The following is a 26,583-nucleotide window of genomic DNA, read 5'->3' as shown; positions in this document are numbered from 1 at the left end:
GAAGCATGAAAGCAGATAGGGACTTGTGGGTTTTCATGGTCTACATTCAAACGCCCAACTCCAAGGTCAATTTGATGTTTGACCTTGGTCAAGTAATATCATTTCTCTGAGCCTTTGCCTTCAGGGCTATTGTAAAGATAAATAAACATTTTTAAATGTATGTAAAGGACCAATTTCGTACACATGGTATCAATACATTTTAGTTATTATTATTGTTGTTTATCATTATTATAACAATTTCCACTGTGTTGGAGTCCCAAAGCTGACGCCTGGGACTCTCCTATCTTAGCAAAGGGTTATCCGTCCTTTTCATTTTTTCGACATTGAACAGTTGGAGAGGAGAGGTAGAGGGTGACGTTGGAATGGGCGTTTGAAATACCGCACTCACGTCAGGATGGATAGGAAGTTGCTGGGACGACAAGCCCTCCTTTTTCTGTTGATCCTTATTCGCCCCTCAAAGACCTGACCCTTGACCGGGGCTTCCTCCTTCCTCACTGTCTCCTCCTGCCTTTCAGGAAGGCCCACTTGATCCTGAGGCGGCTGGAGAGGGTGAGCAGCCACTGCTCCAGCCTCCTGCGCAGCGCCCACATCCAGAGCCGCGTGGACACCGTGCCCTACCTGTTCTGCCGCAGTGAGGAGGTCCGGCCCGCGGGCATGGTGTGGTACAGCATCCTCAAGGACACCAAAATCACGTGCGAGGAGAAGATGGTGTCCATGGCCCGGAACACGTATGGGGACTCCAAGGGCCGGTGAGGGGGGCCGCCGCCCTCCGTGAGCACAGAGACTCTCCGTGGGAGGGGGTGCTGCACCCCCGTGGATTCCAGGGCCGAGGTGGGCTGGGAGACAGCTGAGGATGGGCTTGGCCAATTAGGCTTGGCAGTGAGGCCAAAGCAAACTCTCTCTCTTGTGGATAGCCAACAGAGGACTTTGTAAACACTGGGATTATCCATTTTTCTCTACCTTTTATTTTTTTCTAAGATTTTATTTGACTCTATCCAAGTCTCTCCTTTTTCAACGTTTTCTTCTGGATGGCGGTCAATGCCGAGGCAGGAGCTTCCAGATGGAGACCAAGCGGCCTTTCCTCTTCTTCCTTCCCGCGGCCACACTCAGCTTCCTCCCAGCCCTGGACCCCAGGAGGAGATGGATGCAGAGATGGTCCGCCCTCCTCAGCGTCAGGAAGGAAGCCCCGAGGATCGCGCCGTGAGGAAGCGTGGGTCTTTAGGACTTTATTCCCAGCTGGCATTGAATTTGCAGGACCTCGGCCTCTTCCTGCTACCTGTGGGTCTGCCCGGTGTCCCTGCAGGACTTCCCATGCATTAAAAATTCCTATTGTCTCTCTCTCTCTCTCTCTCTGCTTGGGTGGTGTTTCTTATCAACGGGGGACCTCTGTTTATTCACTCAACAAATCTGTATTGATTATCTATTATCTGCCAGGCATGGGCATGGAATGGAAGATAGAGGAGCTCCCTGCTCTCAGGGAACTTACTGTCCAATGGAAATAGAGAAGCAAGCTAGTGAATTTGGGCTGCGATGGGTGAAGGGTAGAGATTCTCTGAATGCATTGTTGGGTCATTAGATAAAAAGACAAAATGGTTTTTTGAAAAAGTGAGACCTCTGATCAAAGGAGGGGGAGGAGTAAGCCAGACAGAGTGAAAAAGAGTGGGATTTACTGCAGTCAGATGCGACACCATGAGCAAAAGCGATTGAGAAAACGGAACTCATTTGAGGGCTGCGAGCACTGTCATTGAGCGTAGAGATCGCAGTAGGAGGTAGCAAGTGGAAAGGCTGGGGGCTAGGTAGAGCTGGAGAAGTCTCGAGTAAGAGGTTTGACAGTATTTAAAGAAACTGATAGCCCAAGAGTGAAATAGTCAAATTGCTCTTTATTGAAAAAACCATACCAGCTGCAGGGTGGAGGTGGGACTGGAGAAAGCCCCAAAGAGGGTGACAGCTGTCATTTTCAGGCAATAGGAGATGGTGGTTTGGAACCTGTGGCTGTGAGAGAGACAGTTCACCTCTGAAATCTTTTCAATGACACTGGAACTGCTTCCAGGGTGTTACCTGGGAGGGTAATGAGTACGGAGAGGCATTATGGATTCCTACCACCTGGCCAGTAGCTCAGAGGAGCTGGCTGACTAGAGGAAGTGTGATGTAGGTCAGGTATTTCATAAAGCAGTGATGGCGAACCTATGACACACGGGTCAGAGGTGACACGCGAACTCATTTTTCTGGTTGATTTTTCTTTGTTAAATGGCATTTAAATATATAAAATAAATATCAAAAGTATAAGTCTTTGTTTTACTATGGTTGCAAATATCAAAAAATTTCTATATGTGACATGGTACCAGAGTTAAGTTAGGGTTTTTCAAAATGCTGACACACCGAGCTCAAAAGGTTCGCCATCACTGTCATAAAGCAAGGATGACACCTGGCAGGGGTGGGGAGCCTTTTTTCTGCCAAGGGCCATTTGGATATTTATAACATCATCCTTGGGCCTTACAAAATTATCAACTTAAAAATTAGCCTGCTGTATTTGGTCAAACATTTATTTGGTCAGTTATGGTATAAAAGAATACCATAGACTGGGTGACTTATAAACAACACAATTTTGTTTCTCACAGTTCTGGAGGTTGGGAAGCCCAAGATCAAGGCGTCAACAGATTTGGTGTCTGGTGAGAGCCCTCTTCTTAGTTCATAGGTGGCAATCTTCTCCCTGTATCCTCACGTGGTGAAAGGGAAAGGGAGCTCTCTGAGGTTTCCTCTGGAAGGGCACTAATCCCATTCATAAGGGCTCCACCCTCATGACCTAATCACCTCCCAAAGGCCCCACCTCCAAATACCATCACATTGGGGATTATGTTTCAAAATATACATTCGGGGGGAGGGGCACAGACATTCAGTCTGTAGGTTTATCACATGCCAACCCCTGTTCTAAATTCCTCTCATATATACCCTTTTTTGAACCATAGGTCTCACGCCTTTGCTGAGTCTCCTCATTGCTGTAGCTTTCCATTGTCTTGACCCAACCTGAAGAAAAACTTAGCTCATCAGTGGCAGAAAGTTAAACTTCCCAATGTGCTGGGACTGTGGTCTGAGCCTGGTTAAGTCTGAATGTGACTGCTGCCATTCACCAGCTATTACTCTGGGTGAGTAATTTGACCTCTGAACCTCAGTTCCATCATCAACACAATGGGTTCAATGATAGTCCCACCTGGTGGGGTTATTGTGAGGCGTGAGTGAAAGGGTAATGCTAATGCATCCAGCACAATATACAGTCACGTTTTCTTTCTCCTCATAGAGACACTATACATAATGCTATTAACTTGGGGGAGATAACTAGGAAACGTTGGCTGGGAAAGGTGTATAGAAGTCTGATTAAGAGGCGAAATTAATAACTGATAGCCAATGGATGCATGAGTTGTAAATAGTATCAAAAATTTAACTCAAAGAGAAGTTGCAATGATGGTGGAACTTAAGCAATAGCAAGAACCCCAAGGAGAAGCATGTGGTTTCTTTGAGCCTCTCACAGACAGCTGTGGCCTCTGGGTTGGTGCTCAGTTGGCCAAAGTTAGCTGGCTCCTAAGGAGACATGCAATCAGGCTGTCCCCAACTTGTTCTTCCATCCACGTCTCTCTCTGGGTTCAGTCCCCATGTCCTGATACCGTGGAGCCTATTGTCTCTAGCCCTTCCCAGCCACCACAGGGCTCTCCAGAGGGAGATTTCAGAATTCTGACTGGACAGGTGTGTGTGCGTGTGCGCGCGCATGCATGTTTGCCCTGCCATGACAGGAGAGGAGGTTAGACCCATATTTGTTAAGATGTTTCATTAGAGCCCTGACCAGTGTGGCTCAGTTGTTGGAGCATTGTCCCATACATGGAAAGGTCTCAAGTTCAATTCTCAGCCAGGGCACATGCCCAGGTTGCAGGTTTAATCCCTGGTCAGTGTGGGTATAGGAGGTAATCGATTGATGTTTCTCTCTCAGAACAATATTTCTTTCTCTTCTCCCTTCCTTTCTCTCTCTCTCAAATCAGTAATAACATATCCTTGGGTGAGGATTAAAAAAATAATAACAAAATGTTTCATTGGAAAAAGGAAAATGCAAATGAGGCTGCTGGGCCCAGCACCCACCCTGGCCACTGCACGGCCGCATTGATTCATGTGGTGCTGCGGAGAAGGCCAGGGGGCTCGTGTCCACTGTGCTGGCAAAAACTGGGTTTTTTGTGTGGTTTCCACCACTGAACAAAGAAGTTGTGAAAACACAGAGGTGTGTGTTGGGGGTGCACAGGAAATCGCCCCTCGATCACTCCCATCTTCGGTACGGTCAGAAAGTGTTTTCTTTGGGTAGGCTTTATGACAAAGAGTGGACTGCATAGACAAATGCTGCTAACCACCATGTATGGTGTCCTTATCATATCAGTGACTCTGTACAAAACAGTCATGTGCTATTTACAGTCTTCCAATGAAAGAAACTGAGGTTTAGGCAGGTTGAATAACCTGTTCCAAATCCTAAAGCTAGTAGGCGATGATGTTAAAATACTGAGACCTAAACTTGGGCGGACCAAGTATTTCAAACTGGTGGGCACTGTCCTTACTACCTCCATGGGCAAATGTGGGTAATGCCCTCTTCTTCATCCTAAGTGAAAAGCTAAGTCCCTCTCACTTCCAACCTATACCTGAGTGCTAATTTCTAGGTTTGGGGCACTGAAATGATCAGGACTGAGACCCTACCCTTAAGGAACTCCCAGAACTTAGCTAACTAAATGCAGTATGATAAAATCAGACATTTTGGAGTCATGCCAATCTGGGTTTAAATATTAGCTGTGCAATTTACAGTGAGGAGCGGCTAGACCCTGAGACTTGCTAATAGGAGGCTCAGGTTAGAGGTTAACTTAACCTCTCATAACCTCACTTGATTCACCTTATGAAGGGGATAAACACTACCTCAAAGGACTGTTGGAAAGATTAAATTAGGTAACGTATATATAAAGTCATTGGTGCTTGAAAACAAAAGCTCTCAATAAATAGTTATTACAGTGTCTTATGTATACGAGAAAGGATGGGTGTGATTGCCTCTGCCATTGGAAGGCAGGCATCAGGGAAGCCTTCACAGTCAAAGGATGGATAAGAGTTCAGTGAGAAGAGCAGTATGGAAAGGGCATCATGAGTAGAGAGGCCAACATGTCAGTTTGAGGGATGGTGAGCAACTGGTGTGGGCTGAGAGCTAGAGGCTGTGTCTCACAAGGTTGGCAGAGCCATACCACACTGGCCATTGGAAAGCACTGAATTGAACACAAGAACGTTACATGGGCAGAATAGCACTTTGAGGAGACTCCTCTGGCTGCAGGTAGGAGAGTAAAGGGAGAGAGTGTCAGTGGCATGGTGACTGGGTAGGATAGGATAGGATAGGATAGGACAGGACAGGACAGGACAGCATAGGATAGGATAGGATAGGATAGGATAGGATAGGATAGGATAGGATAGGATAGGATAGGATTAGGATGAGATAGGATAGGATGGGATAGATAGATGGATAGGATAGGATAGGATTAGGATGGGATAAGATAGGATGGGATAGATAGATAGGATAAGATAGGATGGATAGGATAGGATAGGATAGGATAGGATAGGATAGGATAGGGTAGGACAGAGACTAGATGAGTGTTATTTTAGAGGGAGATGATGATACCTGAGCCAGAGTCATTGCAGTGTTGAGGCAGGATCTGAGTGGTATTATGGAAGTTGAATCAACAGGACTTGCTGCCTTCCCTTTTCCCTCTGGTGTCTGAATGTTAGACCGGGCAGAACCAGTTGGGGCATGAAGTAGATGATAAATCACATGGGTTCAATACAGTGCATAGATGAGGCACGATTTACATCATGCAGGTACAGTAATTGGAACATATTAAAGCCAAAAATATAATTTAACTTTATGTGGAAATCCTGCATGGGCCTGTGTGTAACTATGCACAAATATGTTATGACTTCCAAATGCAGGTGTGTGAACCATAGTGAGGGGCTGTGGAAAGCCAGTGTAGGGTACCAGACTTATGGAAAGAGTGCTGGATTCATGACCATTGTCATCATCTTCTCCCCTCCCTTCCCTCTTCTCCTCCTCCCCCACATCATCATCACCACAGCCACCACCATCTTTGTTCTCATTACCATTGTCATTTAATTGATTACTTACCATTTGCCAGATTCTTTACATATGTAATGTTTTATATACTCTTCAAAACAACTCTGTGTTATATTAATTATCATTCCCATTTTATTGATGAGGGGATTGAACCCTAGACGGTTTAAGAAACTTCCTGGACTCAGGAAGCTAGTAAGTGGCAGAACCAAAATTTCAACCCAGGTGTCATCTGACCACAGGCTTTTAACTACTATATTCTGTTGCCTCCTCGGGTGGAGAGCTATGGATTCTAGCCTTGCCTCTGTAGCAGAGTGGCTGGGTGACCTTGAATAAACCATTGACCCTCTGTGGGCCTCAGGCTCTCCATATGCCCCCTCCACACTGGGGAAGACGTATGTGCCATGGACATGAGGGGTTATACCACATGATGACTCGTGTACAAGGAACACTGTTCACCTCTCTCTCCCTTTTTTCCTTCACCACCTCCCTTTGAAGTTGGCAAAGGCAGAATGAATGGCTCTAGGAAGCGAGTCTGGAGAGGATACGTTTCAGCAAGGACGGAGCAGAGCCTGGATCCCCAGCCAACTCTACTGCCCTACAGACAACCCCAGTCTCCCACTATGGTCATAGACGCCACTGGTTGTTAAAGGTCCAATGCCTTGGACAAGTGACCACTCCATGTCTCTGTTCTCTCTTCTGCCGGTTGGGGGAATTAGTAGCACCCTTCACAAAGTTTTAGTGAAAATTAAATGGGTCAACACATTGGATACTTAGTACAGTACCTGTTATGTAACAGGTATTAGTTGTTGTCATTTTTGTACTCAATGCCCTACCCTGTAACCGCACTGAAAAAATCTCAGAAAATGCCCTCTCCTACCTTCCCTCTTAGCCTTTGCACATTCCGCTCCCTTTGCTGGGAATGCCCTTCCAGTTTGGACAGATTCAGCAGAAACCGTGTTCACTGGCTCCCTGAGACCCTTTGACTCTCCCAGAAGAAGGTAACTCTCTGGACTCCTTGCGTCATTGCAGCATTTTTCTCTCTCAATTTCATTGTCCCCCCGATAGGACTATGGACAACGTAAGGACATGGATTGGAAAAGATTCTTTCTGTGCTTGGTCTTTCACTAGACTTAGTGCATAATAAAATAGCTCAGCCAGGAATATTGAGCTTGATGCCTATAATGAGGGGACCCTGATGGACGCTCCCCAGGAAGCACATGAAAGCCTAGAATCCCTTGAGAAGAGTGGCTCTTCCCATTTGTACCATCAACGTAGTATATGAAGGGTCTGAAGAGAAGGCCACAGCCAAACACAACCCACAGGCTTTGTGTGTGGGGTGTACCCATAGGCTCTGTGTATGGATTTACCCATGGGCTCTGTGGGGATGTACACATGGGCTTTGTGTGTGCGGTGTACCCACAGGCTTTGTGTGTGGGGTGTGCTTTTTAATGGACCTCCGCCTATAAAACTGTCCGACCCTGAATGGCACTCACTGTATGTCTCCCTTTGGAAACTTTGCTGCATGTGTTGGTACACGTTACAGCAGAAGCCAGGCTGCTCTGTTTTCCTGGTTTATGGGAGTTGGCAGCAGGGGAGGGTGAGGGCCACAGGTGTGCTCTGATGGTCAAGTGTGTGTGTGTGTGTGTGTGTGTGTGTGTGTGTGTGTGTGTTAAAGAAAGAGAGAGACAGAGAGATGAAGAGGTGGGGGAGGAAGTTGAAGTTCTGGTGTCAGCGAGCTCCTCAATGGGAAGTTGAGAATTCGGATTCTGGACCCAGCTCTGACCCTGACAGGTGATGGGACCCTGGTCCAGCTCCTCCCTAGTGCTGCCCTCAGTGTCTTTTCATAAAGAGATTGGTTGGACTAGACCTTCACTGGAGAACCCTTCAGCTCTGATAGTCCAGGCTTTTCAAGCCCTGAGAGCCCACAATTAGAAGCAGAGTAAACAAGTCTATATATGTGTAGAGGATAGATATTGAGGTTTACAAAGCAAACTCTCCGAAGAGAATCGTTACTCATTCAGGAAAGCTGCTCCAACCATGCCTCCCAAATTCAGGATAGGGGCTTCTGCTCTTGGTTCTCATAATCCTCATATTTCTGTGCTATTTCTACTTAACCCACTGTGTTCTCGTTAACCTTTTAGGTGTCTCTTTCTCCCTAAGATGTAAACTCCTGGTAGAGCTATGTTTAATGTCTGCCCGATACAGGTCAAAACATCATAGATGATCAGAAATGCGGGCTGATGTGGTTCTACATAGTCTCAAGATCATTTTTATTGGAGTCTTCAAGAAAACAGCTCCCGATCTGTACTTTGTAGACAAAGAAACAGGCTGTGTCTCCAGTATGAGCCTTTGGGGTCTTTCTTTTGATCTGCAGAGCAGCCCCTTTGCTGAAAGGTCCACTTTTGGGGTTGCCATGGAGCCCAAGGGGACTGAAAGACCCCCTAGCAGGAACTGCAAAAATCTGTTGAAATGTAAGGCTGAGCTCGGCACTCTCCCCCTTGGCCAGAGAGGCAGGTGTCGTGGGGATTCAGATTAGAATGACAAACTCTGTCACAATAAGAGCAATGACTACCATTCATTGAGCACTTTCCAAGGCCATAGTCTGTGCTGAGCTATATCTTGCACCCCATGATGTAACGGTTGACACTGCATTTTACAGAGTGAGTCCTGAGGTATAGAGACGTGGGGTGAGGTGCCCAGAGTCACACTCTTCCTAGGAGCTGGGGTACAGTTCTGAGTTAAGACCCAGTGATGCCGCAGCTCTGTTCGCATAGCCATGGCAGGGGCCAGTGTTCCCATTTTAGACATGGGGAGACTGAGGGCCAGGAGGAGAAAGTACCTGTCCCAGGCCATGCAGCTGGCAGAACCAAGAGTGGAATATTCCTTGATTTTATCTCAAATGCTTTCCTGACCCCTCAGTCACCCAACGCCCAACTCTTTTCCTGACGTCCAGGCAGGTAGGGAGGGGCAGGGGAGAAAGCCTTGCCTCTGCTCAGGAAGCAAGGCCAGTGCCAAGCCAGGCCAGCCTCCCAGGTGGCTCCGTAGAACAAATACCAGCCTGGTTGCAGTTCACCAGGTTTTATGATCAGGGATGACGTAGTTTCTTCACTCACTTGCAAGCTATTCAACTCCACAGTCAAGGAACAGCCTTCCCGGGGCAGCACAAGAAAGAGGCGTGTGTTTAGAGGGGCCGTTAGCGGCATCAGCAGCCTGGCCGTGCCTCATCAGGAAATGAGAGCATGACCGATGGGCTCTGTGGCCTTGGGCAGATGTCTTCTCCTTTTTGGATCTTGACCTCCCGTGCAGCATGATTTGGAGAATTAAACCAAAACGGCCCAGTGGCTCAGGACCTGGGAGAATACAGATTTCTAAGCCCCACTCATCGAAATTCCAGTGTCTCGGGGGCAACCTGGGAATCTGTATCCTTGCATGTCTTCCATGTAGCTGATGTATGTCGTGTGTAAGAACTACAGGTCTAGAGGATTTCCAAGAACTTTTCCAAACAGATCACGGAGAGTGTGTGAGTTTACACAGAGAATACACCGAGGCTTAATCTCATCTTCAGATATTAGAATGGTAGGCACGTAGCTGAAGGAATGAACTCCTTTGTTGGCATGCAAGAGAATAGAGTGGAGACAAGAGGTCTGCCCATGGAGGCCAGCTTTGTCTTCATGTAAGGGATGTTGTGTGTGTGAGGTGGTGAGCTTTCCATCCATAGAAAGGTACAAATTGAGAGTCAATGAAGTTGAAGTTCTCGTCCCCATGGCAAAGAACAAACTAACTATGGAAGAACTGTCAAGGGACAGGAATTCTGGGAGTCAGACAAATGTGGGTTTAAATCCCAGCTCCCCCAAACCTGGGGACTTTACAGACCTGGAATTAAATTTTCCCACCAGAAAAACAGGACTCACTAGATTCATCTACCTCAACGGGACACTGTAGGGGAGACATTAAAAATAAATAAGAAAGGACTGGCATAGAGCCTGGCACACAGTAGGTGTGTGGTTTGCTTTCTCTTATGTTTTCACTTGCCCATTCCTTTGGCATCACTGCAGGTTCCAGGAAAACCTAACTTCAGGGAGAGAGCGAGCTTCTCACCCAACCATGTGTCCTGTTATGTAAGAAATGGGCTTATGCTAAACACAAAGTCAACAAATTCAGACAGAACACAGGGTTCTTACTGGTCAGCAGACGTTTCAGTGGTTGGCTGGGGCATGGGGCATGTGCCACAGATGAGAATTTTTTGCCCTTGTTCCTTTTAAGTCTTAAGTGAGGCTTCCAGTTGGGGATGGGCCAAGCTCAGAGCTCATTCTGCACATGTGTAATCGGGTTCATGGCATTGGGACTTGTTGAACCTGTTTGTCCCCGTGTCAGTGGGATGTAGCAGTCACCGCGCACACTGCAGCCCTTGACGCTGGGCAGTATCTCCAAGCAGCAGCGACACAGGCAAGTGTGGCACTGGGTTCTGAAGCCTCTTCATTGTCCCAGTCACTGCACAGTGCAATGTCAGGTGTAAGCCTACCACATTGTGCCCCTGTTCACATCTGGTCACTTTGCATCTCATGCCTTGTAACCAAGACGTGCCAAGTGGCTTGAAAGTCCTCACCCATTGCTTGTTGTTGACCTCCCTAACCTTGCTCATGCTGCTTTCATGAGCGTGCAGACTCTTGCTCTTATTTTTCTTCCGCCTACCTCTGTTAGGCAGTTGCAATGTCTTCTTTTGGCTGCTCAGTAACACTTACTGCTTTTCAGCAACACCCTAATTTCTTGGAAGGACAGGGTAGAGCACCCACTGGGATGGTGTGGTGGCATTTAAAGGGTTATCATCCCCCACTGCAGAGGAGTCTTCCTGCTCATGACCCACATATGACCTGCTGTGCCAACTGGAGACCACTCCCAGGAGGGAGGGATACAGAGAGGGGCTGCTGGGGTGTGTTTCGCTAAAGAGCCAGGAGATGTTTTAGCTCTTCTTGCTGCTGGGCCTCCGGAGCAGCCTGGCTTTCTAGCTCCTTCCAGTCTTGGTCTCTGTCCTTCATGCGGGGGGCAACCTCCCCCGAATGCTTGCAACAAATTCTTCTGCCACATTCTACTGCAAACTATGAACCCTGGCACAGATAGTCAACCATGATCCAAGAGTATGTTGGGGTTCTTTGGGAGGCCTTCATTGAACTCTCAGATATAGTGCTCCTTTATTCATTCATGTTATTCCTAAGGAGGACCTACTATGTGCTTGGCCCTGTACTGTCCTTTCTTCTGAGATTCCCCAAGTGCCTATGTTAGCGCCCCCGAGCTGGTCAGGAAGCTCTGGTTCTGTGACTGCCCTCCCGCTAAGGCTGCGAGATCGCCACCAAGCGCTCCATTCATCGGTGAGCCCCAGTGCCCAGCACCATGCTGGGCACACTTCATGCTGAATAAATCTGTATTGCAGGGAATTGACTTACTTTGGGGGCCTCCCTACAAATCAGCCTCAGCTTAAACCCAAAACTGCTTTGAGAACCAAGCCAGACAGTGTTGTATTCTGGAAAGCAAAGAGGAAAAAAACATGGTTGGGGGTGGGGGGTGGGGGCGGGAATCGCAATGGATGTGTGGTTTGAGTCAATGAAGCATTCTTTTTCTGCTGGCCTGTTTTTAAAAGATCACATTCTAGCAGTAGCCGTGCCCCTGTGAGGGCTCTGGTGACTGAATGGAAAGATTTCAGCGAGGGGTGCTAGTAAAACGCTCAGGGAACGGGATTCCCATTCCCACCCTCTCCCCACACCCTCCTCTCTGCCCATAAGAAGCCTTAATGCAGCTCTGACATGATGGAAACTGCGAAGAGCTGGAATTTCCACCCTGGGCAGAACCCAGAAGAATGTTATTCTTCCCGCTCCAAGCCTGGAGCCGGCAAGCGCTGGGTGGGAAGGGGGGCCATGCAGGAGCGGGCAGGGCGGCAGAGGTTGGATGATGGAATGACAGGCCTCCAGATATTTGCTCCTTGCAGATGTGTCCATGTTGGCTTGGCCCCCACATCTGGGAGATAATCATCACCATGGCTCACATCTGGAAAGGACTTAACAGGTTGCGAAGTTCTCTCACTGATGCCTCCAATCTGAGCCCCACAGCAAAGTGGGCGGAGCAGATCTCCCTGTCCTCATTTGACCAGTTGGGCTCCTGAAGCCATCACATGTCTGTCACATGTCCTTGCTCAGGCAGTGAAGCCAATAGCAGTGACAGTGAGAATGATGATAACCAACACGTACAAAGCACTTGCTCGGGGCCAGGCCTTGGTCTGTGCAGTTTGCATGGAGAGTATCGGTCATTGAGCCTTCAGGTCATTTCTACAAGGTGGCATTTTTATCCCCACTTTACAGGTAAAAAGAGTGAGTCACACAAGGGTCTACCGATTTGCCCAGAATCACTCAGGGAGCCTGTGGCAAAGCCAGGATCCAAGCCCAGGCAGTTTGCCTCCAAAATCTATGTTCTTCACACTTATTTCCTGCCTGCCTATCAAAACTGGGAATCGAAGCAAGCCTGAGTCCTCATTTCACTTCTCTGCTTACAGCATTAAACATTCCAGTGTGATTCTGGTAGGAGACGTTCATTCATTTCACTCAAGCACGCACAGGGCAACGACAATATTCCTGGTGCACAGTGGGGCCACAGTTGAGGGAGAGCAGTCTTACCGCCCAGTCCATTGGTTGTAAGTGCCTTGAGCACCTTGACCATTCTGAGCCTGCCCCTGAAACAGCATATGGGGCATGTTGGGCACTTCTTAGATAAGAATTGAATGAATGCACTACCCCTGCTCTTGAGTAGTTCACAGTCTAGAGGAGAAAGACTTGTAAGTGGACATATATTCATTTTATTGCCTACTGAGTAATTAATTAGATATATGTGTTAGAGTGTTGAGACCTGCTGTGGGGTCTGGAGATGGAATGGATGAGCATGTGTTTGGAAGGTTTCTTGGTCCTGCCGGAAGGTCTGCCCCCCCTGACATGGAGAGGCAGTGTAAGGGAAGCGTCACTGGAGAAGGCTGGGAAGGTAATCAGGGATCCCAAACTTTCTTTTAAAGGACCATACAGTAAGAATTGTAGGCTTTATGGACCATATGGTCTCTGTCACAACGACTCACCTCTGCTTTACAAAAGCAGCCATAGATGGTGTGTAAATGGGTGAGCATAGCGCTGTCCCAATAAAGTTTTATTTGTAGAAATAGACGGGCCAGTTTTGGCCTCTGGGCTACACTTTGCCCATCCCTGTTGTAGGGTGGTGGGTGCCATTGATGGGGTGTGATCAGATTCTTTTCCTTCTTTACTCATTCCTTAAATATGTATTGAACACTTACTCTGTACCATGTACAGCAGCAATTTTTTCACTGTTATTGCTCACAGTCTGTAGGGCTGATAGAGTCAGTCATAGGGGCCTGACAAGTCCTGTGATGGATGGAATCAGAGGGTCATGAGGCCACAGAATGGGGCCCTGAACCCAAATTTGGAAGCTGAATACACCCCCCACTAATCCAAGGACGTGACATGTGAACTCTGGCCCAAAGGATGAGTAAGAGTAAATGAAATGAAAAATAAAGTGCTCCCTATAAATAAAGCCTGGGGAGTGATAGAGGCCTTGCCGGGGTGGAGGCCTGGAAGGAGTTCTGTGCACCTGGAGCGCAGGTTGTGATGGGAAGAGACAGGCATTGAGGCTGACTGTTAAGTATTTGTTAGGTCAGTGCCACCCAAGAGAAATCGAGTGTCATTTATGATTGTCTAGTAGCCTCATTTAAAAACTGAGAAAGACATGTGTGAAATTATATTTAGTGATATGCTGAACTTAACCCCAAATATCCAAAATGTTATCTTTTCAACATGTGATCAATATAAACAATTGTTAGTGAGACTTCACATTATTTTTTGGTAGAAAGTCTTTGAAATGCTGTGTGTATTTTCACATCCAGCACATCTCAAACAGACCAGGTTTCAAGTGCTCAGTGGTGGCATGTGGCCGGACGGTCACTGCATGGGCCAGTGCCAGGTGATCATTCCGAGCCGTGTGGCTGGTGATGGCGTCTGGGCAGTAGCTTCAGTGCAATGGGATTTCTGTGTATCATCTGGTAGCAGGAGGGCTGCTGTCCTCGGCTTATGGCCTTCTCTGTCCATTGCCCTGGGGCGGGAGACTCAGAGAAGAAACGCAGAAAGCAGGAGAAAGGAAGAAGGGAGAATGGCCAGCTTTAGACAAGGAAGAAGAAAGTTTATGGCTTTGCCAGAAAACCCGGGAAAATTGAAAATAATGGCACCAAATTTCTGACCGACTTCGGTGATGGTTCACAGGCCAGAGGTCTGGGTGGCCCTGGTTACACAATGAGGAAGTGTAAGCCTAGGACTTCCACCAGGCATCAGCTCTGTGAACTAGATGGCAGCCTAGTAACCGACGTTCCTCTCATTCAGAGCCTGGAGGTGTCAAGAGAGGGAGAGCAGGTCAGTGGAGGAAGCCACCTCATTTTCTTGCCAGAGTTACAGGTTCAGAGTCAGAGGGGTTGGCACTTGCTCCTATCTGATCCTATGAAGGCTGCGACCTGTCTTCCCACTGAAACTTACTAGACGGCCTGGGTGGGTGAGTTAGTCCTGGTTACACCAACCCCCTCTCAGGTACTTGGATGTCCTTCTGTTTGCACACTTCTCTACTTTGCATCAAAACTTTAAACGTAGCTTCGCCCTCAGTTGACCAACTCTTATCCATCTATGACTCTGTTTATCTAGACATAGGCCACAGGGATGTGCTAAGCGTTGGAATTACTGATTTTTAAAAAAAATCAGATTTTTGTATTTCTAACCACACGCTCATCTTGGTTAAGCCTTAGCATTGGAGGCCTTTCGCGCTCCTTCTTCGATGGATAAATGAAAAAGATTCTTAATTGACATATGATTTTTATGTTGGCAGACTTTACCAAAATGCTGAAAACTTTTGTTCCCGTGATTGGTTTAGTCACAGCCTGGAGTTTATACCACTAATTGGATGGGCTTGTATTTTCTCCATGAATGGTATTTAACTCAGACTCTGTCCAAATGTATTCATATCTTCCTCAAAACAATCACAGAAGACCTACTATGATCTTCGGGGGAGCAGCTGAATGAAAAGCAGATTCTGTGTGTGTTTGAGGAATGGAAGGAGTGTAGGATGGCTAAGGCAGTTGTGGAAGAAATCAGGGCTGTTCGGAGCTCGCAGGCCTGCCAGGCAAGGCTGAGCCTGGAAAAGGCTTCGAGGAGCGTCATACGGCCTTGTTGTGTCTGGGGATTCAGGGTCAGATCACCTGGGTTCAAATTCACATTTCACCCCTTCCTAGTCAAGTGACCTTGGGAAAGTTATTGGACATTTCATGCTTCAGTTTCCTCCTTTATAAAATGAGGAAACCAATAATTATCTCTATTTCTATGGGTTGTTGTGTCTATTAAAGAAGTGCCTGTAAAGTATTTTGTTTCATGTCAGGTACATAGCAAGCTTACAGTCAATGAAAGCTATAATAATAATTGTTAATATGCTTATCTGAGCTGGGACCTCAAAAATGAACGGGTGTGAGTTTTACATAGTTAAGGGAGGGTGTTCCAGGTGAAGGGCACCCTGACTTCCAAGCTCAGATCTGAGAGAATGTGGAATGCTATGGGAACTGAAGGGAGCTCATTTTGCGTGGAGCGTAAAGTAGGGTCGGGTAGGTGGTGGTGCGGGGATTGTGGCAAAAGATAAGTCTCTCGAGGTAGGCAGCATCCCAGTGAGGGGGGTAGGAAGAATCCACTGGGGAGTAGGCTAGCTAGAACGTGGGGGCAGCTGTGTTCTTGAGAGCTGAGACTGTTTACAAATCTTAGGCTCTGAACCCAACTTGAAATGTACAGGTGAGTGGAGTCCCAACAACCGACGCTTTGTATGTGTTCACATGAGTTCCAGGAGAGCTGCAGATGTCTGAGATGAAAGCATTTGGCAGGGAGCTTCGTGGAAAATATTTTGAAAATATCAACACAGAGAAAAATTTGTAACAACTCGACAGAAAGCCATTCCCCTGGTGGGCAAGAAATATCAAGGTTTGGGTTTAGACTTTGGACGGTGCACTGAACGTCTGGAAACCAAGTTCTCTCTGGATCCTTGGAAAGAGGTTTTGAAATGGGGCCTTGGGAATTGCGCACGCGTGCGTGTGTGTGTGTGTGTGTGTGTGTGTGTCTTGCATGCATGCGCACAGATGTATGGACGGATAGACGCCTTGTGTCTGTGTTTCAGGAGGAAATGGGACGTCTGGTCACTTCCTTTCTAACATGCGGTCCTTGTTACTCTGAGGTGCTTGTAATCCTGGAGAGGAATGTGTTCTCTGTGGTGCAAGGTTCTGGGAGGATGCGCTGCTCCTTTTCCATGCGAAGACCTGATAGACTCCTGGCGGGAGCCACACAGTAGGACCCCACCTTCTGCACAGTCTGCACCCTTTATATGGGTTTATTTATTGTGAATATTTCATATACATGGAATCATATGACATGTAACCTTTTATGTCTGGCCTCTTTCACTTAGCAGAATGTCTTGGAGGTTCATCTACTTTGCCACATACATCAATACTCTCTATCCCTTTTCATGGCTGAATAATGGCCCTTTGTTTGAGTGGACCACAGTGTGTTTATCATTCACCTGTTGGTGGACATTCTGCAACTTTGTCAAAAGTGCTCCCTTTGCAACATAGTGCAGATGGGTCACTTGTCCGAGGGGCTCAGAACAGCGTGAAGGTGATTAAATCTCTAGTCCTGGTCAAGGAGAGAGCGTGCTGGCCAGGGAGGCCACCATGGGGCCCTATGGCCACATGGTGCACAGACCTGGAGAAGCTCCCCTTCAACACAGACTTCAGTTCATCATTTGACAAAGAAAGCAATTGTACCAAACTCCAAAAAGCAAGTGGAACATTGACACAGCCACGTCCTTTCCTTCTCCACCCCGGCGGCCCCGCATGGAGAAGTGAGCTCCGCGATGACTTGCGCAAGGTTACATTCCTCTTTTCCCCGGAGCCCGGCCGCATTATGAAAACCTTTCTCAACCCAGCACTGCAATCACCACCCGTCAGTCTGTGTCGAGATTAAGTTGAAATAATTGCCATCCTTGGAGTATTTAAATGATAGTGTTTTGGGGCCCATTTAGGACAGAAATGATAAAGCCCATGCCATAAACAAGGGCACTTGAATTCAAACAGGTGTAGCATGTAAATGATGAGGCTCCCAGGGCCCCCCTAAGCCCATCCTGACTCCTTCCCCAGAGCTTTCCTCTCAGCAGGAAGATGACTTGATATCACACACATGATAAAAACAACTATGCTTGTATGTTTTCCTGCTAGCTCACCTTAGAAAATAGTTAGATGCCCCATCCCCATAGTTTATTATGTAAAAGGAAATCCAATTTGAACCCTACTGTCTGCTCATTGTTCTGTAAACCCAAAACTTCTCTGAAAAATAGTCTATTAATTTTTTAAAAAGGAATCTAAAATCAGTCACTAGCAGGGGCGTACAAGGACTTTCTAGAATCGCAGAATGTGACACACTGCAACTCATTCTGTCCAATCTCACCATCGAATAGAAGGGGGAACATCGTCTGCCTACCCACTGTTACCACTGTCATCCAGATAGCCACCATGTCTTTCCTGGTCTACACCTTGTCCTCTCACTCCCTACATCTGCTCCTCCCTCCCTCAGCGTTCTCCTTCACACTGCCATCTAAGGGATCTTTCTCAACCGCAAATCTGATCATGGGAAAAAAAACGCTATTCCACAGCTCCCCATTGCTGCTAAGATAATGCCCGGTACCCTCAGCATGGCTCACCGGCCCAGGATCACCTCCCCACTCTTTCCCTGGTCCTCTGTGACCCTCTCCATATCCTTTGTGAGTGCATTGGCCTGTTAGTCAGTTTTTCGAGTTTTTTAATTTATTACCTAGGATGCTGCACCTGTTGGTCTCAGTTGCTAAACCTATCGCCTGCCTTTTTCACATCACTGACTCCTCCTGTCTTAGAAAAGATACACAAGGGGCAGGTGGCTCTTGAGTCTGGTTCCCCTGATCCCTAACTCAGACCTCATCCCTTTGCAGTGGTTCTCAACCTTCCTAATGCTGCGACCCTTTAATACAGTTCCTCATGTTGTGGTGACCCCCAATTTCATTGTTACAAATTGAACATCATTAAAGCATAGTGATTAATCACAAAAACAATATGTAATTATATATGTATTTTCCGATGGTCTTAGGCGATCCCTGTGAAAGGGTCATTCGACCCCCAAAGGGGTCGCGACCCACAGGTTGAGAATCGCTGCTTTAGAGGGTTTAAAACAGTCATTTGAGGAAGCAAAGTGTCTCCAGGGCTGCTGGCTCGAGGGCCATGCTTTTGTCCTAGGTTCTTATTCTTGGCATCTGAGAATTGGGTTTACCAGTGCCAGATCGCATGATAGAAAGCCGCCTCTACCCTTTTACTTATTTTTGTAAAAAGACTTTAAAATACTATGGTTAGACAAATTCTAAAATCTTGGGTGACATACAGATCTATATGCTGTTTCTGCCTGTTTGATAATGAGAAGTCAAAGCCACTAACGCCCAGTGAACTTCTCCATCACGGAGTATGTGTTGGTGTGTGTGTGCGTGGAAAAGACACTGGAAGGAATGTCTCATATCCTCCGAGAGAAATCTCTTTGCCCCATGACTTCTGGTCTCTGCAGATAAAACCAGGGTGCACACAAAAACACATTAAGATTTGGTCACTTAATCTTTCTATTCGGGAAATATGTGCCTCTTTTCATGAAGCTATTCTTTAAATTTGGTGTCAGTCTTCACAGTGAATTCAAGAGAAGTGAATGGAACTTTAATCATTTATCTTATTTGGGAAATAACCAGTGATCTGGCAGATTCTCCCAATGACCTTCATTTTATTTGGTGCCCTCCCTCGTGTCTCTAGGTGGGTTGTGTTTGCAAAGAGGCCAAAACACCTGTGATGGCTCCCCTACCCGTGTCTTTTGTCATTCACACTGATATTCTCAAACTGCCCTTTTGTGCAGAGTTCAGCATTTCAGGTATCACATGTTTGACCCGTCCTTTGGTTGTGCTGCCAACCACCAGCTCAGAATGCAGTGCCAGGAACCCCACTGCATGGCAGTGCCTGTGCGAATGAGTGCTTTAGTGCATCTTGTTTTCATTCTTATAAAAAACAAGCCGATCTTGGAAGAAAATGAGTGTATTGTTAATACATGTCATAAGCAGCCCTTGTCTCATAATAATCATAGCCAAGAGTTAATGTAGTATCTGCCGCATTTTAGTCACTTCGTATATTTCTTATTCTAGCAACAACCTCAAGTGGGGACTTTTATTATTACCATTTTATAGGCAAGGAAACTAATGCTTAAAGCACCTAAGTAACTTTCCAAAGATCGCACAGCTACTGAGGTAGTGACAAGATTTAAAAAAGAGAAATCCCATAGGCAGCTCAGAAACAGCAAAACGTCGGTGCCGGCTGCAGGTTTGTGGTATGAACGGGATGACTGTGTGTTTCATGATGAAGGGAAAAAATTAGAAGACTGAACGCGCTGGCATATATTGGTGAAGAGGGCATTCCCAGGGCAGGCATGGCTGGAGGTGACATTAGTTTAGTCCCTGAAAACTGAACTTTCCTATAAGACGTGAGAATGGTTTTCATGTTTGCATATGCAAAATGGAGATGCTCTCCTGGAACTTTTTGTGCAGAAGAGGGGGTGCATCCTAGATTCATGCTGCCACTGGTTTCCTGCCATTAGGTTTCCGCAGCAGACAAAAAACACACCACTCCAAACTGAAGCATACAAGCTATTATATATTTTCATAATATAGAACTTTAAAGTATAGTAATCAACAGTGGCAAAATATTTCTGTCTTTGACATTAGTTTTTTTGTGAGATCCAACCTGTAATTGAGACCAGAGAAAACAGTATGGAAAAACGAATCCACGAGAACAGGATAAAAATACCATGAACAGCAAAATATGTCTGAGTATTTAAAACCGTATAGAAAAAAATAAATTAGATGAACAATTGTGTAAATATAAATTAAAAAAGATGACATTCTTAATAAATAAAGTTTACTATTTACATTTTTTATATATTGCTAAAAGACTTAACTTAGATCCATAAAAACACATGAACAGGAAAAAAAATAAAACCCAAAATAGGAGCAGCAAATTTATGCGCGTGAGGTACAGAAAAAGGATTGGAATCGTGTTTTGGTTCTGGTGTTTAGATTTTTTTTTTTCCTTTTTCATAGTAGGCCAGTAGAATTCTCATGAGAATAGATTTTTAAGCACTTCAATGGAGAATTATTTTTTTGGTAGTTTCCAGAAGGTGCCAAACAGATTTTCAACATCATCATGATTAGAAATACCCATAATAATTATAACAATAATAAAAAGGTATAATATGGTACATAAATATGGAAGAGCAGTTTGTAATATGAATACATTTTCTCTAGACGAGATCACAGTTTTATTTTGTAAATATTACATTTAAGTATATATATACACACATATATGTACAACTATATATACATGTGCATATATATGTAAATTTATATTTATATATAATATCTTTATATAGATAGGTATCTGTGGACAGGTTATTGATTATAGAGACCCCAAAAAGCAACTCAGTAATTGTTCCAAGTCCTCCTCGCTGACTGCTGGTGTCTAGTTTGAGAAGCCCCGAGGGGTTTGCACTCAGAGAGCCAGATCTTCTAACCAAACGCTGGGGAAGAAGAGCCTTGAGGGCCTCCCTTCCTCTATAGAGTAGGAAATGGCTTGGGAGTATCGGAGAGGAAGCAGTACACTGGCTTTTACTTTGCAGGAAGTAATTGGCTTTGAATCAAATGATAGAACTTGTCAAGGCCAGGATAAGGGGGGAAAGTCCAATTCACCTAAGGATGAAATATTCCCTCACACAAGCCTCCCTCTGAACACAAACTCCGTCTTTATCCCCTGGAGTATCAAACGCCCACTCACTGTCGTCCCTGAAAGGCCCGAGGGCCCCCACCTCTCTTGAGGGAGCCCATGGATTGTGTGTGTAGCCTTGGCTCTCAGATCGCCATGGCCCGAGTAGAACCTCAGGGCCTCCCAATCCCCCGGCCTCTCATGGTGAGGTAGGTTAAGTAGTATTATCCCCATTTTGCAGCTGGAGAAACTGAGGCAAATGGAGAGGCGAATTGATGACTTGTTCGAGATCACTAAGCAAACTGCTTGCTGCCTGGAGTCAAGATGTCTAGGTTCTTATTCTAGGGACATAATTCCTGTGTGGCTATTCAACATTTCCTTTATGGATCCAACAGTGGGTAGGAATTTGGCAAAATGTGAATAGGTTTAAAAAGAACAGGCTCTCATTTCATTGAGCTTTTACGTGTGTTGTTTGTTGGGTTTATTTTGTTTTGTTTCTCAGAAACCGTGGGGATTACCTGTTGGGTTAGGTAGCAGAGTGTAGCCCCGGTGGACTGTGCAGTGTAGTTCTAAGTGCAGAAAGCCCAATGCTACTGGTCGGGACACACGTTTTATAGTGTGAGAAGCATGACAAAAAATGTCCCCTTAATATCTGGTAAAACCAATTGCCAGCCCTCTCACTCCCTATGAACACACATTGCCACCAAAGAGACCAATGCCTCCCAAACAACAACTCCACATCAAGGGGGAAGTTGCCTGATTTCCTGGATCTAGCACAACATACAGGAAATAGCAGGATTATACATCCCACTCTGTGCCTCCTGTAGGGAAATCTTTATGCTTGTGTCTACCTACTCAGTCTGTAGAAAAAAACAAATTTCTTTAGGAAGCACAAAAATAGTTGTGTTTTAAAAAAAAAAAATCTTATTTTTAATCATGCATATGTATTTCCTTTTAATCTCCTTGTCTTCTATTAATTTCTATCTGTACAGTTTTGTCACCATCAATTTATATTCTGCACTTGAAGTAGTTCCAGAAAAAAATCACACCACCCAAAACCTCAAAACTGATCACTTGAAAATATGGTTTCCTTTCTTTCTTCCCTCCTTCCTTTCCTTCCTTCTCTCTAACACAGGTAAGACCTCTAACAAATGGACAGTTGCAACCAAGTTAACTCACACCTGGAAGGGAGGTAGCTGAAATCTGTCTCAAAGAATCATTTTCCACAAACAGCATTTACGCATTGGCCAGGTGGGACTGAGACCAAGAGCACTGTCTAGGCAGCGATGCAACCCGCTGCAGCCAGGAGCAGCAGCTGACACCCTCCATCCTCAAAGCCCTGCTCTGCATGAACACTGGTCTCTCCCGTCCATCACACCCATCAGCCACCGAAACAGGCTTCTCAAGGACGGTCTTCCCCTAAGAGGTGGTTGGCACCGAATCTGGGGTGAGGGTGGCAGTGGGGGTGGGGTAATGCAAGTCCTCTGGGCAGGCAGGCAGGGTTGTGGCTTAATAAGGCTTCCCAAGAGAGGGCTTGGAGAGCTGTCTACCTCATCTCCTTCCTTGCTGCTAACAGGCTAATCCTTCTATAGACACAGGACCCCCAAGTGCTGACAGACAACAGGGCTTCCTCCTGGTACTCCCTTTTCCTAAACAGGAGATGATGGGAAGATGAGACGATCAGTTTATTCCCAGAAAGAAAATGAAATTGGGTGTCAGTGCACTGCATGAATAGAGCAGACCCAACTCCACCAAGGTGGGAGGAGGGCCTATTGGTTACACTTCCCATGTGGGCACAAGGCCGGCCACCAATCCAGTAGCCTCTCTTGCCCAATGGCCTTGGCAAAAGGGAATTTGCGAGTGACAGGTTTGAATGATGGTAAGGAGAGACCGGGTGGAAGTTTGCTCAGAGGGCTCAACTCCATCTGGAGATAGAAGGCAGCCTTCAGGAAACTCTACTCAGCTGGAGAAGGTGGGGACAGATAAGGGGGAGAGGGAAAGGAAGAAAGAGGATGGGGGTTCATTTAAGGGAAGCTGGTAAGGTCCATTAGTCATGTTGTCTTGGGGTCTCCAAGGCTTTTTGCATTACTTCCTGGTGTCATAAAGCATTGGGGAGGGCTAACGTTATTTTTCTTAGTTCATATCTTCAACCTAATACCACACGGGGTGATAACTCAGAGCAAGAGAGGGGCCTCGAGAGTTGGGAAGAGCTCTTAGACACTGGAGAGGGGTACAGAACGGGATGAAGTCTTCTATTATAATTATTATTTTGCTAATAATTGGCCCTGGTAATTAATTATAGAAAAAAAAGTCCTGAATGAAAATAGGAGTTTGTAAGGAAGAAACATAAAGGATTTGAGCCTGGCCTTAACAATGGTGGCAGCCTCTTCACTCTGGAACTCCGTCTCAGAGTTGGTAACGTAGTGCGAACCACACAAAATTCTAAGCACTGTATCCTTATTTGTGGGCACCTGTGCAAAAAGCACCTTGATAGATTTTTTTAATATCACAAACCACAGATGATGGCCAATAAATGTCTTTTCAAACATCCTTGATCAGTAGGCAATTGCTGTCGGGAGTGATGAAGGAGCTTTCTGAAGTTCTTGTTGGTCCCCATGGGAGAAAACACTGTAACTAACAATGCCTGCCTCAGAAGCAGGAATGTGTGGATCAGCGCGCATGCCTGGCATATTCCACTCCCATGCTAGACTGTTTTTGTTGGTTGTCTTCTCTAAACTTGAGAGGACTTGATTTATAGCAATCTTTATGGGCTATGTCTGATTTAGACCTTCGCATTGCCTCACTTTCTCAGTTCCAGGTGTCAGAAATTATGTCAAACTTAACCATTCTCTCCACCTTTTTCTGTATTCATCTCTCCTCATATTCCTCAAAAGGAGTGGATGGAACCTGGCTGAAAAGAGGCAAAGAGGGCCCCAAAGAGGGGGGGGGGGTCCTATGGGGTTCTGACTGACTTACTCTGCACTTTTGGAGGTGGGATGTGGGAGAGACGGAAGGGTTACCCACCCCCAGGTGTGGATGGGAGCGCTGGCAGATGGAAGACTATGGGAAACATCATGACCATTCTGGGTTGCTGGGGACCGAGGCTGGCACCCTTGGACTTCCCTCTGATGGCCCCTGGAACACAGTCGAGACTGATCACATCCAAGATGATTCTCTATTACAGGAGGCTAGCTGCTCAGGGCCACCTCGAGGTCCTCAGGACCAAAGCCTGCTGTAGCCTAGACGGGCAGGAAGGCTCGGTGAAGAAGCATAACTCAAGAGTCCTTACAACTCTAACAGTCCCCGGATGACTCTAGCATCACAGAAACATAACACTGTTCCACTTGATTATAAAATCTAACACTGGCTTAGACATTCTGCACTCTCGCTGAGGGTTCTGACTCCCTTCCAGGGTAAGAAGCCCACCCACAGAGGACCACGCTTCTCTCCATGGGGGGCCAAGGAGGGGTTTCTCTTGCAGGAGGACTAGGGAGTGAGGAGCTATGGGGAAATGGGGGTCACGTTTAAGGCAGACTGTTTGGTTGTGTGGGGTTTTTCCTAACCTAGTCCTATCATCTTGGGTTACTCAATGTATAGGATAGAGCAGCAGGAAAAGTAGCAGCAAATGTGGTCCCAAGGCAAGATTTGGGGAATGGATGGGTTCAGGAGGGATATTATGGCCTCATGCCTCAAGCAGGGGGCTCTTATAATACCTTGACATTGCAATTTTAAGCCATTTCCAGCTTGGCCTTAAACCCTGGAGTTGGGGTAAGTCCCCCATGGCAGCGGGAAAAATCAGGGGGCTTCGTACACTTTGGATTCTTTCTCCCTGGGCCCTACTTTCCTAGAAGGTAGGTGATCAGAGACCATTTCACTTTCGATCCCAAAGGACTGTACCACTGCGCACGTCCTACATATTCTAGGCCTCAGGGTGTGAACTATCTTGGCATCTCAATACTCGGCCTTAGCAGTTTCTGCAACTCTTTCTCCCAAGGACAGTGTTGGCTGGGAGCTTGGGAAAGGAAAGATTGACTTTGTTCCAGTCTCTCTCTGCTCAGTCTCCAAAACTGCCCTCACACAGATGTTTGTATGGGTGTGTATGCATGCATGTGTACTAACCACAGATGTGCACATTCCTGGGCACAGAGCATGTTCCTCACTGCGGTCATGTGACAAATGGTTAGAGTTTTAGGAGGCTCTGGGACTGCATGCTGTGCATGTGATCCATCTAAGACTGTGGGGTGGGATTCCATGCCATTACTTAACATGGCGAGACTTGCTTTGTGCGCCCCCACTATGAGTCCTTCCTGGGTGAAATTAAAGGCAGACCGGTTGGATGCTAAGGATCCCTGGTGTGGAGAGGCCATTCCGTGGAGCAGCTCACTGTGAAATCAATACCAAAGGGATGCGGGTCCTGGCGCTGGGAATTCTTAACTCCTTGTCCTTCCTTAGCCGTGGCTGTATCCCCGGAGGTCTTTCCGGCTGTGTTCTCGGGCCTGGGGGTCCCGACAAGCACAGTCACCTTGTAGGTCACAGGACATAGGGAAGGGAGTGACCTGCGGAGAGAAAGAGAGGGGAGGTGAACCAGGGGTTTGGGTCTCAAGGGATACTTTTCAAAGAGGCAGCTCAGGGGACAATCGCTGGATTGGGGGGACAGCAGATTCAAGTTTGAGTCCTGACTTTGCTTCCCTAGCCCTATGATAGCTTGTATCAAGATCACCAGCGTTGTTATCCTAGCAGCTTTCCTTTCCGGTGGCATTTACCATGGGTCAGGCAATGTGCAAAATACTTTGCAAATACGGAAACATCAAACCCTTCGACAACTCTGTAAGACAGATACAAAACAGTCACCATTTCACAGGTGGAGAAGCGAAGGCTCAGAAATGGGCAGGCATTCCCCCAAAGTAACAAATGGCAAATCTTGCATTTCCAGTAGGACGAGCCACCTCTCCTTCACCCTCAGGTGCGTAGCTGTAGAAGTGATATGATGAGACTGACTTGCACTATGACCTTTTGGGCTTGATGAAATTGTGGGTGAAGAATTGTAATGCACTATCCCAGAGCTGTTCAGAGAATTGTGAAATGGAATATCTGGTAGGACTGTCGAGGTGATTGGTGAGATGAAGGATGTGAGAGTGTCTTTTAAGAAAACACAGCTCTCTGCACGGATTGGGCATTTCCATTTAGCGAGGCAAGGATGCAAGCCACAAAAGCTCCTCTCAGCAAGCTCAGAGCCAGGGCACCTGACATCCTGTTGGGGACATTTCACATAGAGATTTTGCATAACATTTGGTTGAAGGACCTAGGGAACAGATTTTAGCAAAAGAAAAGTGAGAGGCATACAATGATTTGCTATATGTAGATATTACAAAACCTGGGGAAAAGAAGAAATAATGATTTGAAAAAATTTTTAAAAAGAAACAGTGAGAGGCCCTTGTGTCAGTTCCCGCGCCATCCCCTCACGTGCTCTGTGACCTTGGGCCGCCTTCCTTTCTAGAAACAGAGGCAGAGCCCAGCCAAGCGA

At 46.5% G+C, this 26,583-nt stretch overlaps 2 protein-coding genes across 3 annotated transcripts in view; one reads left to right on the top strand and one right to left on the bottom strand.

Annotated features, from left to right (window-relative positions):
• The window catches only part of ASTN2 (astrotactin 2), a 746,156-nt gene extending 743,947 nt beyond the window's left edge, over positions 1 to 2,209 (top strand). For both annotated transcript variants that reach the window (XM_036329825.1, XM_036329824.1), the window contains exon 23: positions 516 to 2,209. In XM_036329825.1, coding sequence (XP_036185718.1) covers positions 516 to 753 — 238 coding nt within the window. In that variant the 3' untranslated portion in view covers positions 754 to 2,209. The remainder of the gene's footprint in view (positions 1 to 515) is intronic.
• Positions 2,210 to 19,935: 17,726 nt separating this feature from the next.
• PAPPA (pappalysin 1) overlaps positions 19,936 to 26,583 on the bottom strand; it is a 220,002-nt gene continuing 213,354 nt past the window's right edge. The window contains exon 22 of the mRNA XM_036329823.1: positions 19,936 to 25,615. Coding sequence (XP_036185716.1) covers positions 25,508 to 25,615 — 108 coding nt within the window. The 3' untranslated portion in view covers positions 19,936 to 25,507. The remainder of the gene's footprint in view (positions 25,616 to 26,583) is intronic.

Source organism: Myotis myotis, unplaced genomic scaffold (assembly GCF_014108235.1).
Source record: "Myotis myotis isolate mMyoMyo1 unplaced genomic scaffold, mMyoMyo1.p scaffold_m19_p_12, whole genome shotgun sequence".
NCBI lineage: Eukaryota > Metazoa > Chordata > Mammalia > Chiroptera > Vespertilionidae > Myotis > Myotis myotis.
The sequence above is the reverse complement of the archived record's forward strand: the minus strand, read 5'-3'. Positions and strand labels throughout refer to the sequence as shown.